The sequence below is a fragment of the Xenopus laevis genome, chromosome 9_10L, assembly GCF_017654675.1.
Source record: "Xenopus laevis strain J_2021 chromosome 9_10L, Xenopus_laevis_v10.1, whole genome shotgun sequence".
Taxonomy (NCBI): Eukaryota; Metazoa; Chordata; class Amphibia; order Anura; family Pipidae; genus Xenopus; species Xenopus laevis.
Window position 1 is genome coordinate 97,480,853 of NC_054387.1, and position 19,539 is coordinate 97,500,391.

The 19,539-nt window shown below is 36.3% G+C and overlaps 1 protein-coding gene across 9 annotated transcripts in view; it reads left to right on the plus strand.

Moving 5' to 3' along the window:
* Positions 1-19,539, plus strand: part of LOC108701881 (RNA binding protein fox-1 homolog 1) — a 375,478-nt gene that overhangs the window by 310,217 nt on the left and 45,722 nt on the right. For all 9 annotated transcript variants that reach the window (XM_041575880.1, XM_041575881.1, XM_041575885.1 and 6 more), the window contains one exon: positions 4,357-4,421. In XM_041575880.1, the coding sequence (XP_041431814.1) occupies positions 4,357-4,421 (65 nt within the window). The remainder of the gene's footprint in view (positions 1-4,356; positions 4,422-19,539) is intronic.

A 19,539-nucleotide genomic window follows, 5' to 3' on the forward strand; every position in this document is an offset into this window, starting at 1 on the left:
GAATTGACTTTAAAATGAAAAAATCCCAGAGATGATGGATATGCATGCAGCTAAACTCTAATTATGACATTTAAAGTTGGAAGGTAATGCTAGATGTCATTTTTGGAGAAAGCTGACAGTTTTTTTTTCCTGAAATATGTTACAATATGATGGTCTAAAACATTTTCCTTGTGCTATATCTATGAAAAAGCCCTTAAAGAAAGATTCTTTTAGAAGGACTTGTCATTTGTATTTGAGCTAACTGTCATAAAGAATATTGTAGCTCAGAGCAAATAAACATTTTCAGTAATTTGCTCATATCATTCATCTATAAAAAAAGCATCTACAAACCTGTCCCTTTTTTGCCCCACTCCTTTTTGCCATAACATAGTTTATAATGACCCCCCCAACAAGGCAAGTTTTAATAAACTGAGTTGCTGTGAGTCAATAGTCTAGTTAACATAGGGGGTACGCCCCACATAGGGGGGTATTTATCAAAGGTCAAATTTTAGAGCTATGTGAGCTTTTTTATTACTCAAATAAACTCACAACTGGAATGGTTTCTAAATTAAGAAAAAACGTGAATGGAACAAACTCGAATCAGCAAGTATGGGGTTAACAACCTGAAAACTGCAATTGATCAAGTTTTCAACAACAAAAAACTCAAATTGCTCGAATTGATTGAGTTTTCATGCAAAATTCACCAAAAAAAAACTTGAACATCATGAAGGCTATTATCTTCTTCAGATGGTTCAATGGACCCATGCCATTGACGTCTACATGACCTCAACAGGTTTTAGAGGGTATATTTTTGGATCCGAGCTATTTCCAGGGTTGGGGTATAATAAATCTTGAAAAATTTAAATTTTATTTTAAGCAGAAAAAAAAGGAATAACCTCAAAACTCGATTTTTTTTCTTGGAAAACACAACTCGACCCTTAATAAATCGGCCCCTAAATGTGCTGCTAATTAATTTATGTGAGGGGGATTATATACTGCATAAATGCTACAAACCTATTAGGGCTGTAACATAGATACTGAGTTAGAGTATCATATTTCCAGTAAAATATACAGTATTGTATGATTCAAAGAACAGTCCCAAATGCTCCTTTATTTGAGTTAAGCACTAATTCATCCATTACTGGGCATACCGCAGCTCAGATGTGATATTGTTTCCACTGATGCCCATTGCTTAAAGGGGATGTAAAGGCAAAAAAATTAAATCCCATTTTTACTTTCTTGAAAAAGAAACCTATCTCCACTATACTTTAATTAAAAATTGTGTACCATTTTTATAAGAAAACTGACTGTATGCAGTGACATTCTCCATTCATTTACTTGCTCTGACTGCTGAGGATAGGAAACTTCAAATGGTTCCTAGCTACTTTGCAGGGAAACAATTATACTTACGAAAAGTAGGGGACAACCCCCACCTTACTTCCCAGCCATGCAGAATTCAAGCAGCTTTGTTTGTTTCCCTGTAGAGCAGTCTGTGAATGTTAGAGATTTGTATTGGATTTTATTTTTGCCTTTACATCCCCTTTAATGTTTCCAACTCCAGTGGCAGGGCAAAGATCATGGAGACAGATTTAAACTGGGACTCTCGTTGAAGGATTATTTTGCTGCAGCCACTAGTTCTGCAGAGTTGGAGAACGTATTTATTAAAGAATACAAAAACTATAAAATCCCCATTAGATTATATGACAACACTGGACCCAGTGCAATCTGCATATTCTGATTATTAATCAGTCTTGCTGTATTGGCTTCTGGCAGATATTATTTGACTTGTGCTGTTTTGATAATTTATAATGATCCCTAAGCAGCCCAGACCACACTGAGCATGTGCATAGTCTTGGTCTTGTAAAAAAGTTACAAGATGGCGACCCCCTGTGGCCAACTTTGAAAGCATGAATCATTTGTTTTATTAGGCTTGTGGTGCAGAAAGTTAATGTTTATGTTTAGTATACAAAATACAACATTTCTAGCATTATTCTATTTTAGACTTTAGTTCCCCTTTAATGTCACATTAGCACTAGAAATTAAATAACATTGATTCATGTAAACGGAATGTTCTTTTCTAGATCAACTTAAAATAAAAATATACAGTACAGTATTGCTTTCAGTTTGTGCCAGTAACACTTGTTAAATGGAACCCTGTTCTCCATTAAAAAAATGTTCCATACGTACATATGTCATAGAACAATGTTATGGTTATCTGACTTCACTATCCAATAAAAAACAAATTGATTTGAAAGACAGAAGAGAGGCATGTAGGCAGGTAGTAAGTACAAGGGTTGTGTCTGCAAACACTGCCCTCTTCACTTCAAGCCAGATTGTTTTATCCACTGTCAAAGTAAAACCAGACCCTGTCTGGGGTCATAGTAAATGGGCGCTATAAGCTTTAGATTACTGTAGTGCTTTAAGCTTTATTAAAAAAAATAATAGTCAATTAGAACTTTGGAGCCTGTTCAGTGTCTAAATTATTCAAAATGTTTGTGTTTAGATTCACCAAGTGGTAAAAATAAATAAGTAAGTTAGAATTCACGGATAGCTTCCAGAGTTGGCAATAAATTGCAATTACATCAATGTGTATTTGAGTGAAAGATAAGACAAACCACTGAAAATTGTAGAAGCAATTGTAGAAGCACTAGAGACTAGAGATAAATTGTTTTCTTGTCTTTATGAAGTGTTATTTCCCGTTTACATGTGAAGGTAGGTATACACTGATGTTATACTTGAGATACTGTACAAGGCTATTATTATTATTTATAAATCATGTATATAGTGACAACATATTTTACAGTGCCTTAAAGAGAGTATATGATTTACAATAGTTCATGCCCCAGTAAAGTTTACAATTTAGGTCCCTATCACATTTACACAATGGTCCATTTTTTTAGGTGCTTTAGGTGGAGGAAAAGAGGATGCAAGCAGCAATACTAAACACTATGTTACATACTAATATAGGTGTCTTGTGATAAGTTAATCTGTCCTGTTTTATTTTTGCCTGTTATGTACCCTATTAAACACAGTATGAATTAACAAAGAGTTTGAATAGTGGATATTACAACTTTTAATTGGTGGCATATCACTCTCAGACATTAGACCTACATTGTAGCTTCACAGATAGTTGCAATCAAAGTCCCATCTATAAACCACCTCACAATAGACGTGCACGAAACAGTATAAGCCTTATTTTGTAGTATCACTGAAGACTTCAATTGCATTTCAGCCACACATATTAAACCCCCTTTTTAATGTTTATTAATAAATAGTTATTTCATTGCATAAACTACATGGATTCAAGATGCTACAGTATTTCACATAATGGCAGTAAATCTGTTGGCCGCCATGCAAAATTCAATTATTAATCCCATTTAGGCAACATTTCTAGTATATTTAGCTCACCAACCGCCAGGATGAAAAATGGAAAATATTTGCAGAATAATATTAACAAATAGCTTGTATTTGAAAGATAATGATACATAGTTGTCGATAAATATATGGAGATAGATTCTTGACTTTGTCTTCTAAGAATGGGCAGTGAACTGGCAGAGTTCTTTGAGAAGAGTTTGCTACAGTAGTTTGCAAACTTTCTTTAAATATCACGTTCTTGTCCTTTCCATATTATTATAAGGTTTAGAGAGCAAAGGGACCAAGTCCAGAGAGACACTACAGTGGCAAGTTCTAATTGGAACAAAAATGGTGTTTGTTTTATCTGAGAAGATCGGCCTCTTTTTTGTTAATTGGCATGCTGAGATCATTTTGAAATGCTTGATATCACATTGTGGTCCACTGAACAGAAAGCTCTGCTGTTTTCACAGTTTGATAATCAATGCATGACTGAGCACCACTCTATTCTAAATTCATGTTTTTGTTTGTCCTATTTGCCTAATTAAACAGCTGCAATTATTTGTTGCACACCACTGAATTTTAATTTTAGAAAAAAAATATTTTCTGGTTGTGAATTTACAAATGAGAATCCTTTGTCTTTCTTATATTTTATAGCATTGCACTCATTATTAATTGAGATGCAAGTGTGTTCTATCTTGTGCATGTTTATGTAAATGCCTAGATGAGGTGTGAAGAGCACAGCACTCAAATACAGATAAAGAAATGAGCCAACATATAATATATTAGCGGTGTTGTAGTATTTGCTCATTAACAATAAATAAATTGTTCTTAGCCAACACAGAGTAGATAAGAGTGCAATAGATTCTGTAACTTTTTTTGTATAACAGAGCTGTCAAAAGATTAATGAACATTGTATTTTTTAGCAGGAGAACAACATTGGTCTGAAAATATATTTCCAGGTGTTTTTATCTATGGTATATTGTTTTTTTTTCTGATATATTAAAATGTTATTTCCTTTTCTAGGGAGGTTATGCAGCTTATCGATATGCTCAGCCTGCTACAGCAACTGCAGCAGCTTATAGTGACAGGTAAGCTCTAATTATTTCTCACACATAACACAGAAAAATGCAAATAATGATGTAAATGCAATCTTCCATGCTATATAAAAACTTGAAATGTTTGTATTTTAATTAAATAAATTCATATAAATTAAGTTAACCATCCTTGGAATGCATTCACCCTCAGTACCCTGAAGGAGTGCCCTGGTAGATGAACACCTCCTTGGAATGCAATAAATTCCCCATCTTGTGAAATATAAGGACATTATAAGTTACTGAGGAGTTCCATGACCATATACAATTATATATACTATCCTATATACCACTATGTATCACTAAGCTCCAATTATAACCGATGACATCACTAAGCACCCTTTATAAGAATATAATTTATAGGGAATTCCCGTCTCTTGTGTATATATATATATATATATATATATATATATATATATATATATATATATATATATATATATATTATATATGAAAAATGAAAGCACTCATGGCAAAAGTTAAATTTTTAAGCATATTCTTTACTACATCCGACCTCAGCGTGTTAAAATCCGCTAGGGACCATCGTCAGATGTCCAGACGACGGTGCTTATATATAGTATGCTTATATATTGTGAACAGGATCAGATGAACAGACAGTTCTTTAACAGTGCAAAGTCCATTTACTGTTTACAAGTTCAGACTCTGAGAGCAAACAGGTACAAAATCAAAATAAAACGAAATAAAACAAAACCCTTCCCACACTTGTGCTCTAACTAATACACAGGGTATATTCCCTCTCTACTACTGGTCCCCTACTGGAATTCCCAGCCAAACACACAAAAGTATAGCACCACAGAATCACAGTACCTTTACAGAGTCATTTCTCCTTTGTGAAAAAAACAGCAACTCCAAACTGTTTCACTCAAATCCCAGCTCTTAACCCTCTCAGTGTGTAGCTCAATATTACTCTGAGGATCTCCCCCCTCTCTCTCTGGCAGCCTGCAGATCTAGCCTGCTAATTATTCCCCAGGTGAGACTTTCTAGGGGAATTAACCCACTCAGGACTGCTGTACATATGGGAGTAAGACATAAACCTAGGGGAAATATATCTCCCTTCAAACTGTTCTCCAATAACCAGTTCAAATATTCTAAATTTGTGGCGCAGCAGATAGTACTTGAGGGCCTTTAATGCCCACTTAATGGCAAGGCAATCCCTTTCTACAATATAGTACCTCCTCTCCACTGGTATAAGCTTTCTGCTTAAGTACACTACTGGGTGTTCCTCACCACTTACCATTTGGAAGAGGACAGTCCCAAACCCACATCTGAGGCATCAGTTTGCACAATGAACTCTTTCTGAAAATCTGGTGTTATTAACACTGGTTGCCTACAGAGCGAATGTTTAAGCTCTATGAAAGCTTTTTCAGCCTCAACTGACCACTTAACCATTACTGAGTTATTCTCTTTAGGAAGAGGGATACAAGAAGCTTCAATAGAAGCAAAGTTAGGAACAAAATTACGATAGTAAATTACTATCCTCAGGAAGGTTCTGACTTGTTTCTTTGTGACAGTTTGGGGCCACTTTTATATTGCCTCCACTTTATTTATTTGAGGCTGTATTGCGCCTCTTCCAATTACATAACCTAAGAATTTGCTTCGTCCATTCCGATCCCACACTGTTTAGGGTTTGCAGTAAGCCCTACCTCACATATAGGGTCTAGCACCGCCTTTACTTTTGGTAAGTGAGACTCCCAATCAGGGCTGAAGATAACCACATCATCCAAATAAGCAGAGGCATATGGATTATGTTGTTAAGGAACACGGCCCATTAGCCTTTGAAAAGTAGCTGGGTCCTCCTGTAAACCAAAATGTAGTACATTGTATTGGAAAAGCCCCTCAGGAGTAGAAAAGGCTGTCTTTTTTCTTAGCCCCTTCAGTTAGTGGTACCTGCCAAAACCCTTTTGTGAGATCTAAAGTTGTGAAGTACCTAGCGGGGCCTAGTCTTTCTATAATCTACCCTAGGCATGGGGTAGGCATCAAATTTTGAGACCACATTCAGTTAATGGAAATCATTACAACATTTTATACTCCCATCAGGTTTAGGGATCAAAACACTTGGGCTAGACCAATCACTGCGGGACTCCTCAATTACTCCTAGATCCAACATGTTTCTTACCTCATCAGAAGCTGCCTATATCCATGCCTCAGGGATTCTACAGTATATGGCTTAACTTTAACTTTTACCTGAGGGGCAGTAACAACATCATGTTCAATTAGAGGAGTCCTTCCAGGAAGATCAGAAAAGACAGCCATATTTCTCATCAAGAATTATTTTACTTCTTGTTTCTGTGACACCGAAAAGTGTTTAGTAGATTTTACTTCTAGAATCCAGTGATGCCGGTTTTGATACCAGGACCTCCTGAGGTTGCACCTGTTTTTTCACACAAGGTTGCCGTACCTTATAGTTCACTTCACCAAGCTTTTCCACTTGGCCAGAAACTTACTTTCAACTGTTGGGATCAGTACTAGGACTTAATCACCAGGATTAAAGGTCCTTACTTACACAAACCTATTATAAATCCTGCTTTGGGTCTCCTGGGCTTGGGCCATGTGTTTCTTTACAATAGGTAACACGACTGCAATCTGTTCTTGCATTTGAGTGATATGTGCTACCACTGTCTTATATGGGGTAGGCTCCTGTCCCCAAGTTTCCTTAGATACATCTAGCAGACCCCTGGGGTGTCTACCATACAGTAACTGAAATGGGGAGAACCCAGTAGAGGCTTGTGGCACCTCCCTGATTGAGAACATCAAAAACGGCAATAAGCAGTCCCAATTTTCCAATCTTTATCTACCACCTTTTTCAACATGGCTTTCAGGGTCTTATTAAACCTTTCCACCAAGCCATCAGTTTGAGGGTGGTAAACGGAGGTACGTAAGTGTTTGATACCTAAGAGGTGACACAACTCTTTGGTTACCTTGGCCATAAAAGGTGTGCCTTGATCAGCTGGTATTTCTTCAGGTATTCCCACCCTAGAAAACAAATGGACCAGCTCTTTGGCTATACATTTTGCTGAAGTATTCCTTAAATGCACAGCATCCGGATATCTGTTTGCATAATCCAATATTACAAGTATGTGTTGGTGCCCTCTAGTGGATTTTGGCAGGGGACCAATCAAATCCATTGCAACCCTCTCAAATGGTACCTCAGTGATTGAAAGGGGAACCAAGAGACTTCTGTAATGTGGTCTTGGTACTGCTATCTGACAATCTGGGCAGGAGTTACAATATTGCTTTACATCTCCAACCACCCCAGGCCAATAGAACCTTTGAAGGATTCTTTCTGTAGTTTTATTGACCCCCTGGTGGCCCGCAAGTACATGTTTATGCACCATATCTAATGCCACCTTTCTATATTGCTGGGGTACCACCAGATGTTCTATAATTTCACCCCTTATTTTGCTCACATGATATAACAGATCTTGGTTCAGGACCATGTGTGGAAACACGGTTTCACCTGGAAATTGGGGTTCCCCATCTATAACTTTTATATTTTCTCTAGCATTATTCAGAATGGGGTCCCTCATTTGGGCAGTTCCAAAGTTGTGTCTGGAAACCTCTAAATCAGGAACCATGTCACCTTCCTCTACCCCCTCTTTAAGGCCTGCAAACACTTATAGGGGTGAGGGAACATCAGGAGTCACTCCTACCTTTTCCATAATTCTCAGGGTTTGTAAAGAGTTTTGGGGACAAGCATGGTTCCTTTGCCTTACATGAAGAACCCTTTTCAGAGTTACTATCCCCACCCCACAGCTGCTAGAACAATGGAAAAAAAATATAATAGCATGCATTTACAGTTCCATATGGAGTTTCAATCAGAACCAAAGCAGTTGGGTAGTCTTTAGTATCCCCATGAATGCACACTAACCCGACCCGTGGGTCTAGCCAAACTAGCGTGAACTAATGTTACCAAACTCCCCGAATCCAGGAGAGCTGTCACCCGGTGTCCTTCTATGACTACCAAGCAAAACTGTTTAACAGTATCTTCTTGTAGAGAGGCCAGGCATGCAGAATCAATACATGGATTCTTGTTTCCCCCAGCTACAATCCATAGGCTCTGACATTAGTTAGCAGCGAAATGGCCAAACTCTCTACACCGCCAGCCATTTTATCTCTGTCAGAGGCCTCATGCCCCTGACTAGTTGCCACCTTAGCTTTGGCACCTGTATTCAGTCCAGACATCACACCAGTGGTTTTGTCCCTGTTACTTTGGGAAACCACCCCTTTAACAAATGGAGCAGTCTTACCAGAATTTCCTTGCAGTCTCTGAGGCCCTCAGTAGCCATGTACCTCTCCACATGTTCCCCCATCTGGGTCATATCTGTTGGGTCCATCTGTCCCACCCATTGCTGGAGGTCCCAGGGTAGAGCTTTTCTGTACTGTTCTACTATGATACTTTCCACTACTAGGTCAGATGTGTTGTAGCCATTTTCTTCTGAGACACAGAAGATCATGCATTTGTGCATGTGCAGACCTGCCTCTGGTGTAAGCCCAGTCACATGAACATTTTGACATGAACCACCACAGTGACTCCCAGGTGGGCAAGGATTTCCTCTTTCAACCTATTATGGTTATAGGAATTCTGTTCCTTCGGGTCATAGTACACCTTCTGGGGTTCACCTGTCAAGTATGGTGCTACCACCTCTGCTCATTCCTCTGGAGATAACTTTTCTCTTGTTGCAACTCTCTCAAACATGGCTTGGTAGGCCCCAACATCATCTGCTGGGGTCATCTTTTGCAGAGATTTTTGTACCGCTTTGCGACTATAGGTACTTGTCCCAGGGCTGCACTACCCTGTAATTTCTGAGCCAGTGCTTGGATCTCCTGCAAATGCAAGTTAACATGCTGTTGTTGTTCTAAGGTAACTTTACTGGCTTCCACTTGGGTGTTAAATTGTGCAATCAGAAGCTGATCGGTTTCCTGTTTGGTTCTTAAGGACTCCTGCTGGCCTCTTAAAGCTTCATGATGGGTTTGTTGCTGGGCTCTGAGAGCTTCCTGATGTACTCTTAAAGCTTCCTGGTGGTTTGCCTTAGCTTGCTGTTGATTGGCATTATTTTGCTGCTGGGTTTGCAGCATCATCTTTAATATCTCCTCCATTTTAATATTTGTTGAAAACGTCGCCATTAAACCGTGTCTGTACCTTTAAATTTTGGTCTCTGCAACTTTCAAGGGAAACTTCTGTCCATTGCATACTTCCACCGATTGTGAGCAGGATCAGATGAACAGATAGTTCTTTAACAGTGCAAAGTCCATATACCGTTTACAAGTTCAGACTCTGAGAGCAAACAGGTACAAAAACGAAATAAAACAAAACCCTTGCCACACTTGGGCTCTAATACACAGGGTATATTCCTTCTCTTCTACTGGTCCCCTACTGGGATTCCCAATCAAACACAAAAGTACAACTCCACAGAGTCACAGTACCTTTTACAGAGGGAAACAAACAGCAGCTCCAAACTGTTTCACTCAGATCCCAGGTCTCAACCCTCTCAGTGTGTAGCTCAATCTTGCTTTGAGGATCTCCCCTCTCTCTCTCGCAGCCTGCAGATCTAGCCTGCTAATGATTCCCCAGGTGCGACTTTCTAGGGGAGTTAACCCACTCAGAACTGCTGTACATATGGGAGTAAGACATGAACCTAGGGGAAATATATCTCCCTTCAAACTGTTCTCCAGTTACCGGTTCACAATATACATAAATGTATGTAAAATATATTATTTTTTTACTTATTTCCCTCCTCATAAATAAATCCTCATTGTTTTCTATTTTGACACAACTAGAACCTAAATAATTAAGGAGAATATTGTAAACAAACTTTATTATTACAACAACATTATTTAACCGTATGGAACTAGATATCTTATATACAGGTAGCACAGATTTGAAGTATTTTAATCATTTATACAAATTGGAACGATGTTATAAAAAATGAAATAAAGTGATAATTATGAAAAGCAATGGCAGTTTTCCTCTAAGACTGGAAATGTAATTTATTTTAGAGATGAAGTATTTAATTCAGCTAAAGAGAAACAAAAACACAATTGCTTTGTGATGTCGTTTTTCAAGGTGGATAAACTGATTGAGAGGGAGAGATACATAGATAAATAACTATGATTACATATTTATTTGCAAAATTGACTAAACATATAACGCTTGAAATGTTTTTCAAAGTGTGGCCAATATGAACTGACATAAGGTCTGTACTTAGTGTTCTGTAAATATTTATTCCTATGCTATTGGTTTTATTAGTTATTACTATTATATTTGAACCATTTATATTTTTAATTAATGACAAAGATATCAAACATCAAACATTAAACTCTTGCCTTATCAAAAGATCAGAACAGTGATTCTGGCTATATGTGTAAGAATGGTTGTATTAATTGTGAAAAACGACATGGACACATTACAATGTGTTTGCTGAAGATTGCAGAAGTTGCAGAAGTGTAGCTTCACTTGGTAAAACTAACAAGCAAAGACAATATGCAATGTAATCTGTATGAAAACTGCTGTGTTTTTTCACTGGCTATGATATGCATGAGGCTTTGTCTGCAAATAAGCAAAAACAAAGCATTTTTGCCACTTTCTAAAATATCATTTCAAAATTTTAATGTAACGGCATTTATGTCTTACAAAAACAACATGCACATAAAAGTTGGAATGACTGGTAATGTGCTGTGCATGAATATCTTGCTCTTTAACGTTATTATTGTGATCAGGTAAATATTTGTTAAAACTTGCATGTATGGCTGGAGCATGGTGTGTCTAAAAGGTAAGCAAGTCATGTTATTTAACCTGCAATAGTTGCGACTGCATTCTGAAATGCTTTGTTGCCTGTGATTTCCACAGAGATAAATGATGAAACTGCTGAGTACAATGCAACAATATATTTTATTTTGTAAGTTTGTAGTGTTACATCTTTGTTTGTAACAGTTTGCTTCAAAAGTTAGCGGGTGAAAAAAAGGCAAATATATTTTGTAAATTATGGGGGAAAAATTCAGATTTTTTTTCTCAGCATTGTTGGAGAGTAAAGAATGGTCTAAATACTAACATTTATAAAGAACGTCAAGAAATCCATTTAGTATTAAAGCCTGGATGAAGCATGTCTAGATGATTTATTTATGGTTTTCGGAAGTACGTTATAAAGCAATTGTGGCTTAGCAGTAGTTCTTGGCAAAATATTATTCTCTGTTATATGTGGCTCTGAGGAATCTGAATGAGCACTGGCATATATTTAGTCTAAATACAGCTTTAAACAAAGGCCCTGCATTCAAGACAAGCTAAAGTAAGTACAGCTACTAAAGATTTTCAATGGCAATATACAGTATGTACCCTCAATTTAGTATCAGCAAAAACAACCCTACCGGAAAAAATAGACCTCTTATAAAAAAACTTGAATGTTTTAATGAACTGGGGAAATATTTATATATAATAAACCTTGCCAGCTTTTAGTTGCTGAGTTTTTTTTTCTGGCAACTTTTTGTGGGTTTTATTTTTTTTAATAAATCCGGACTATTCAATGTTCCAAAGAATATTCTCGAATATTTTTACATGAATACTGAAGAAAACTAAAATTCAACTTTTGATAAATTGGCCCCACTGTTTTCCACATAGTTATTAGGCATAACAGGAAGACTTTAAAAATACTGTAGGAATGTACATCTATATATATATATATATATATATATATATATATATATATTATATATATTATATATATATTATAATATATATATATATATATAATATATATATATATATAGTCAATCCCAAAGCCGGCACTCTCGACAGCAGGTTACAGTTGCCTGGGTGAAGTATCAAATACGAAATTTCCAACGTACAAGCAAGATCCGCACTCACAGGTCTTAAAAATGAATAAAAGTTTTTATTGTAAAGGGCTAACGTTTCGGCCTCCTCCGAGGCCTTTTTCAAAGTACATAATACATAATACACACGCATTAAATACCCAGGTTGGCGGGAAAACAGGCCAACTTGAAAATGACGTATACACCTCATCATCAGAAATCGACTACTACTAAGTTGTCACATGTTATACAATTTACACATACTAATCTGCCACTCACAACAAGTAACATAAATTACGACAAACTATTAGATACTAGTTAAAATCAAGATACTGTGCAACAAAGTTCTTAACTTCCTTTTTCGATTGCTATGACATTCATATTGCTATCTATGTTACACAATGTATCGTCCTATTGAAAAGAGGTGGAAGGTCTGCACTGGGGCTCTCTCAGTCTTAAACATATTCGTATCCTTATATAGTATAACATCCCTCTAAACTAAAATTAAAAAAACATTTTTTACAATTGTTACCCGCCTGCTACTGCTATGATACCCACTGAATGAAGCTATCAACCTTTGAATATTATCAAATCCCTCATGTATTTAGTGACATCCCCAGGCCGTAAATAATAGAAAGAATCCACTAACCATCCCCTAAACACATCGTGGTGGCTATATTATTTATGTACCCCATCGATAGATTAACCCTTTTCGTGCCACAAACTAACAGCCCACACCCAAACCACTAAATGTTCGTCAAAAATTAGCATCAAAAGTCAGAAAGTCCTATAGAAGGAATAAATAACTATTAGACTGTAAAACAAAAAAACATATGCATAAAAATAAAAATAAAAATAAAAAATCAGAGAATAGATATATATATTTTAAATCACTGTGTCAATAAACAATATACAACACCGAAGCGACTACCAACCAGATACCCCCATTATTTCTTCACACTGGTTATTTTATGGACGATTCTTTAGTGACTTTCATTGGGATATATACATATATTGTTTATTGACACGGTGATTTAAAATATATATATCTATTCTCTAATAGTTATTTATTCCTTCTATAGCACTTTCTGACTTTTGATGCTAATTTTTGACGAACATTTAGTGGTTTGGGTGTGGGCTGTTAGTTTGTGGCACGAAAAGGGTTAATCTATCGATGGGGTACATAAATAATATAGCCACCACGATGTGTTTAGGGGATGGTTAGTGGATTCTTTCTATTATTTACGGCCTGGGGATGTCACTTAATACATGAGGGATTTGATAATATTCAAAGGTTGATAGCTTCATTCAGTGGGTATCATAGCAGTAGCAGGTGGGTAACAATTGTAAAAAATATTTTTGTAAAAAATGTTTTTTTAATTTTAGTTTAGAGGGATGTTATACTATATAAGGATACGAATATGTTTAAGACTGAGAGAGCCCCAGTGCAGACCTTTCACCTCTTTTCAATAGGACGATACATTGTGTAACATAGATAACAATATGAATGTCATAGCAATCGAAAAAGGAAGTTAAGAACTTTGTTGCACAGTATCTTGATTTTAACTAGTATCTAATAGTTTGTTGTAATTTATGTTACTTGTTTTAGTGGCAGATTAGTATGTGTAAATTGTATAACATGTGACAACTTAGTAGTAGTATATATATATATATATATATATATATATATATTATATATTATATATATATATATATATATTATATATATATACAGTTTCCATAAAATTGCTTAATGGAGTCCTAACAGAAGCATACTACAGGGATAGGATCTGTTAAACAGAAACCCATTATTCAGAAAGCTCTGAATTATGGGAAGGGCATCTCCCATAGACTCCATTTTAATCAAATAAGTCTAATATTTAAAAATGACTTTTCCTCTGTAATAATAAAACAATATCTTGTACTTGATCCAAACTAAGATATAATTAATCCTTATTGAGGGTAAAACAATCCTACTGGGTTTATTTAATGTTTAAATGGTTTATTAGTAAATGTAAAGCTTGGAGATTAAATTTATAGATAGTTTTACCATGATGCTTTGGTGAAACATGTGGTCAATAGTATACTGTACAAAAAAAAAGCATGAGAAGAAGGGATTTGGTTGGCTACCCATCCCATGCAATTGCTGTTAGGTAACTCATACTATAAAACTATGACTCACCTGTCCTTCAGTGGTAGCATTTAATAATACCATAAAAGCAGTAAGGAGTAGTTACAGGGGTACTATTTAAATAAAACAACCAACAGCCCTGAGAAGTAATGGTTGTGTATGTTGAAGAACACCAATAGTTTTAACATTTCCAATAAATTAGGTTGTGCAAATGCTACAGTAGAAAGAATGTTATTTAGAGCAAAAGAAAAGTCACTCAATAATCATATGATCCCAAAAGGTTTTTTGAAGTAAAAAAACATGTTCTCAAATCTGATTTGCAAATTTGTGTCTATAATCAGTGTTGGAATTGGGTCTAAAAAGGTGGAGGGATGGAATGTGCGCTGCACACACACCCACACCCATAATTATAAGGCACACCCACTGATAATATGCCACACCCACTGACACTTTTTAGTTTCCCCCACTTTAAAGAGATGCTGACACAAGAAATGAAACCTTTTTTTTACATCTCTCAAAACATTGTCTTTGCATTCTACTTAATAATAATAACATTTTCTTTACAGTTTTTCATACATCTAGCTCTTCCTGTCCTTCAGCTACCACCCCTCTTTTTTCTTTGTATCTACTATTTTCCCCATTCAGTGCAGCCCTTCAACATGAATTCCTTAGATATGCCCATACATTTTTTAGGAGGTTAAGATTTGCAGGAAAATGTAGGAGAAGTCTAATAAATGCATATTGCATGGCTGAAATTAAATTGAAATTACTGCAGCTCTTTTATTTATTTATTAGGTTTTGTTTAGGTGCAGGGCTGAATTAAGGAACCATCCTTGACCAACAGTCATGGTAGTGGATGAACCATAATTGTAAAATGGGAAACCAAGCAATTTTTGTTTTCCCATTTTGCAATTATGGTTCATTCACTACCATGACTGTTGGTCAAGGACAGTTCCTTAAAGCATCACTGCTTCATAGTGCTCTCCTAGTAAAAATATAAAAATAGTAAAACTGATGGACCTAACATTTCAGGAGAATGCTTCAGTTAAAAGTTATAGCAGATGACAGGTCTAGTGGTGAACCTCCTGTCCTGATGGGCTATATGCAAATTTTCAAACCCCAATATATATACAGTCCCATTAGCAAAGAACTACAAAATAGAATAATTTTAGGGGTCCAAAAAGATTAAAAAAAAAGATAGTGTGGAAAAACTTGGTATGTTAATTAATCTATTTATATGTTGGAAAAAGAATTCCAGTATGCTACAATACACTTCAAATGTATTTCAATACTTTATTTAAAATATAATTATTGTGCCTGCAGCAAAGTCTAAATTGATTTATTTCTTTTAATATTTCTTTCTGCTCCCTTGAACATTTTAATGTACTTTCCAAGAAAAAAAGTACAGAAGAAAAGGTTTTGCACGGAACTTTTCAAGTAAATCTAACTATATTGATAAGGATGATTATAGCACTTCTACTTCTTTTTTAAGATTATGTCTGCTTAACTCACCAAATGCGATTTACAAAGAAAAGGATGAACACAATGAAAAAAATGTTTTATAGCAAGTTTATTAAAAAAAAAATTTGCATTCATATATAGTAGGGTTGTGGCAATAAAACGCAATAGTGATAGGCAAATTGGTCCGCAAAACAGCAAAAATGTTGAAATACATTAAAGTCAATGGGCAATTTTTCACACAAAAAAAACCCAGTGAAAAATTCCACCGTCACTAAAAGGCAACTGTATACATTGCTAAAAAGTGCTTACCTTAATGCACTGTATTTCTACTGTAGGGATGCTGTACATACCTGGACTAAAGTGCCATAAGTGCAACTTGTCAGAGTTTATGAAGTTAAACAGCTATTATATAATTTATTGGAAAAAAAGTGAGAAGTCTTCCTCTGTCCACTACTACAACTAATAATCTACTGTTCTGGCAAGGAAGTACTGACCTCACTGCTTCCTTGCACAGTCTCTTCTCCAAGATGACTGTTGGGAACCTTTATAAGGTGTCAGATACCTCGTCTTTCTTGGGAACCAAGGCAGAGCTCCACTTCTGTCTTCCCTTTTGCCCAGGTGTTTCCTTCAGCTTCCAGCACAGCCTAGCTAGCCAGATGGCTCTCTCCAACTGGATCACAGGTGGCACATCCTGATGACATGACAGATAGCTGGGAGCAATTGAGGGACTACTGGGAGAAAAGGCTATCTGTCAAGTACACATTGGATGGGGAGTATTTAAACATAAACCTAAGATCAGTTTATACTGTAAGTGCCCTTTTTTTGGCTGGGGGCAGAAGTGCACATATGCTAAAATGATAAGAGAGGGCTATTGTTTGCAGCTATTAACTAATAGAAAAGTCACCAAACTATTTTCTACAGCAACGTTTTTTGGTGACTTCAAGGTTTATAATTAACAACAAAATTAAAAACTGATGACTACTTTCTGACCAACTAATGATATGAAAAAAAATGTCTTAAAACATCTGGTCTAGATTCTGAAATGCTTGCAGTTAAATGGAATAGAAATAGGACAAATATTGGGTAGTAAATCAGTGCTCCTTCATATTTATAGAATCCAATTACTGACCTGCCCTCCTCTAGTTCAGCCCTGAAAGAGAGGGTAATAAAATATTCCATAACATTTTGTTTCAGTTTTAAGAATAACATTGTGATTTATTTGCTCTTATTACAATTTTCTTCTGTAAGGAAAAAGTATAATTTTTATTACATTAATGTCTACAGACACTTCTATTTCTAATCATAATGTAGTAGTTGTACTTAAAATGGGTGAGACCATGATTTTTACATTTGAAATAGGGCCTATGATGCTTGACACTTATAGCATGGACTCAGAAAAAATAACAACTAAGCAGTCATTCTGTGTTGGTCCCATGTTTTGCATTATCTGAGGAGATTACAATGAATGGCCATGACTAAACAGACAGGGAATGGTAAACCAATAGTTTTGACTATAGAAACAAATAAGGTTGATAAACTTTGTGCCAAACAACCCAGCAATGAGTAAAACAGCATCAATGAACTGGTGAAATAGGGTAAATTATATTATATATGTAGCGCTATAGTAAATTGAGTGCACCTTACTCTACTATAAGCTTCACTCCCAATACATATGCTCCGGATGAGACCTTAAAATCTTAGGGAGTGAGCCTTCGCAGCGATGTGGAAGCAGGGTGTAGTGCAACTGTAACTGTATTCAGGGTGCAAAGAATTGGGCGCCAGTGGTTCTTATAACTTAACCATAGAACAGATTTATTGAGCACAATATATAATCCTCAGTGGAGTGTACATAAAGAGAACATTTGCAGGATCATACAGTACATTGAATAGGCAGTACTCACAGCACCTTTGGTCAGGACGATTCTCCTCAGAGATAGGAACAATACATGCAGCTTTGAGGAGGTACATCCAGTTTTCAGCCTTTTCCCTAAGTGGAACCTGAGGGGAATCTATCTACCCTAGGTCTGTACACTTAGTCCCTACTTCTGGGCAATGAGTACCCTGGGATCTTAATCCCACTACAATCCTCGTAGGAGCCTCAAGATGCTCAGCTAAATAATCTGACTGTCTGTCACTCCTAGAGTGATCTATAAGGGTGAGTAGCCTATTCTTTACTAGACCTGACCTGTCTAGGTTCCACTCAAGCTCTGCCTCCTGCACAGGCTAGAGCCAGCACAAGATGGACCTGAAAGCATGGCTTCAGAGCCTTTTACACTCTAGCACAATGCCATCTGCTGGTCACTGTGGGAAACAACAAGGAGCATAGCTTAAAGCAGGAAGAGCAAACAGTACGCCTCCCAACTGTATTTTAGGACCCAGTAAGTTGTCTATAACACTGGAGGGACTGCCTACACATAATACTAGGGGTGGCTATTTTACACATCCCTACATACAGTATATATTATATATGTTATATATATTTTTTTTACTTAAAGAATTTACCACCCTGGCCAATTCCCCCCTTTGTTCCAGGGTTCCTCTTATGAATAACATAAATAGGGGTTACTGATTTGTGTCAAGAAAATCACATGCTCATACCAGGCACATTGATACACTGTAATCAATCCCCATAATTAATGTGCATATTGGTGCACAGCACACAATTGCAATAAATGCAGCTTAAAACATTTTCCTAGACTTTTACATAGTTTTTCCTTGTCCCCTGAAAAATGGAAAATGTTTTGTTAGTTTCCTGTTATTGATATTTTTCTCATGACAGTTTCTCAGGACCATCTTATGATCAAGTTTTATTTTTTATTTTTTGATGAAACCCTGCCTACACAATATAATGTGAAAAGCACTTTTGCATCAAGTTCCACTTTTTAAGGCCATTTGTTTAAAAGGTATACATATACAAACACTGAAATATCAGTGTATTTTTTATCCTAGATATTCCTGTAACTGTAAACTATAAACAGCCACACAGTCACAAAATTTTCTTTTAAGACATTTTATTCTACCATTTCAAGAAAATTATATATATACATATATATATAATATAACTGCAGAAAGTACTGCATGGTCATGCCTTTACACACACATATTTTATATATTATATATATATTTATTTAATTAAGGGTTGTCCCCTCCTTTGCAGAAAATATATCTCCCCTATTCTGTCTAATATTTTAGGCTCTATTAATCTTCTTAATATAACTCACTGATTAGATCCTCTAGTGCTGGTGGTGCTTGCAGATGTAACACATGGGATTTTGTAAATAATGAAAAAAGGAATGATATATTTAAAAATGACACTTTGGGAGATGGCCTTATCATAGTTTGGGACTTTCTGGATATTGGGTTTCTGATTAAGAAATCCCATAAAACGTTTTCCCGCAAATGTTACTCAGTCTCTGAGATGCAGCTTTTGACCTTCCAGTATTATGTGAAAAACACACCACCACCAATTATGGGCAGTGGTGAAATTCTGTGCACCTTAGCAACACACTTAAAGTACACCCTTAAATAGTGATGGGCGAATTTATTCGCCAGTCGCGAATTTGCGTCGAATTTGCGCCATTCGCCGCCAGCGAATAAATTCGTGTCAAAAACAGGCGCCGGCGTCAAAAACGGGCGCCGACGTAGAAAAAATGGGCGTCGGCGTCAAAAACGGGCGTCGGCGTCAAAAACGAGACGCCG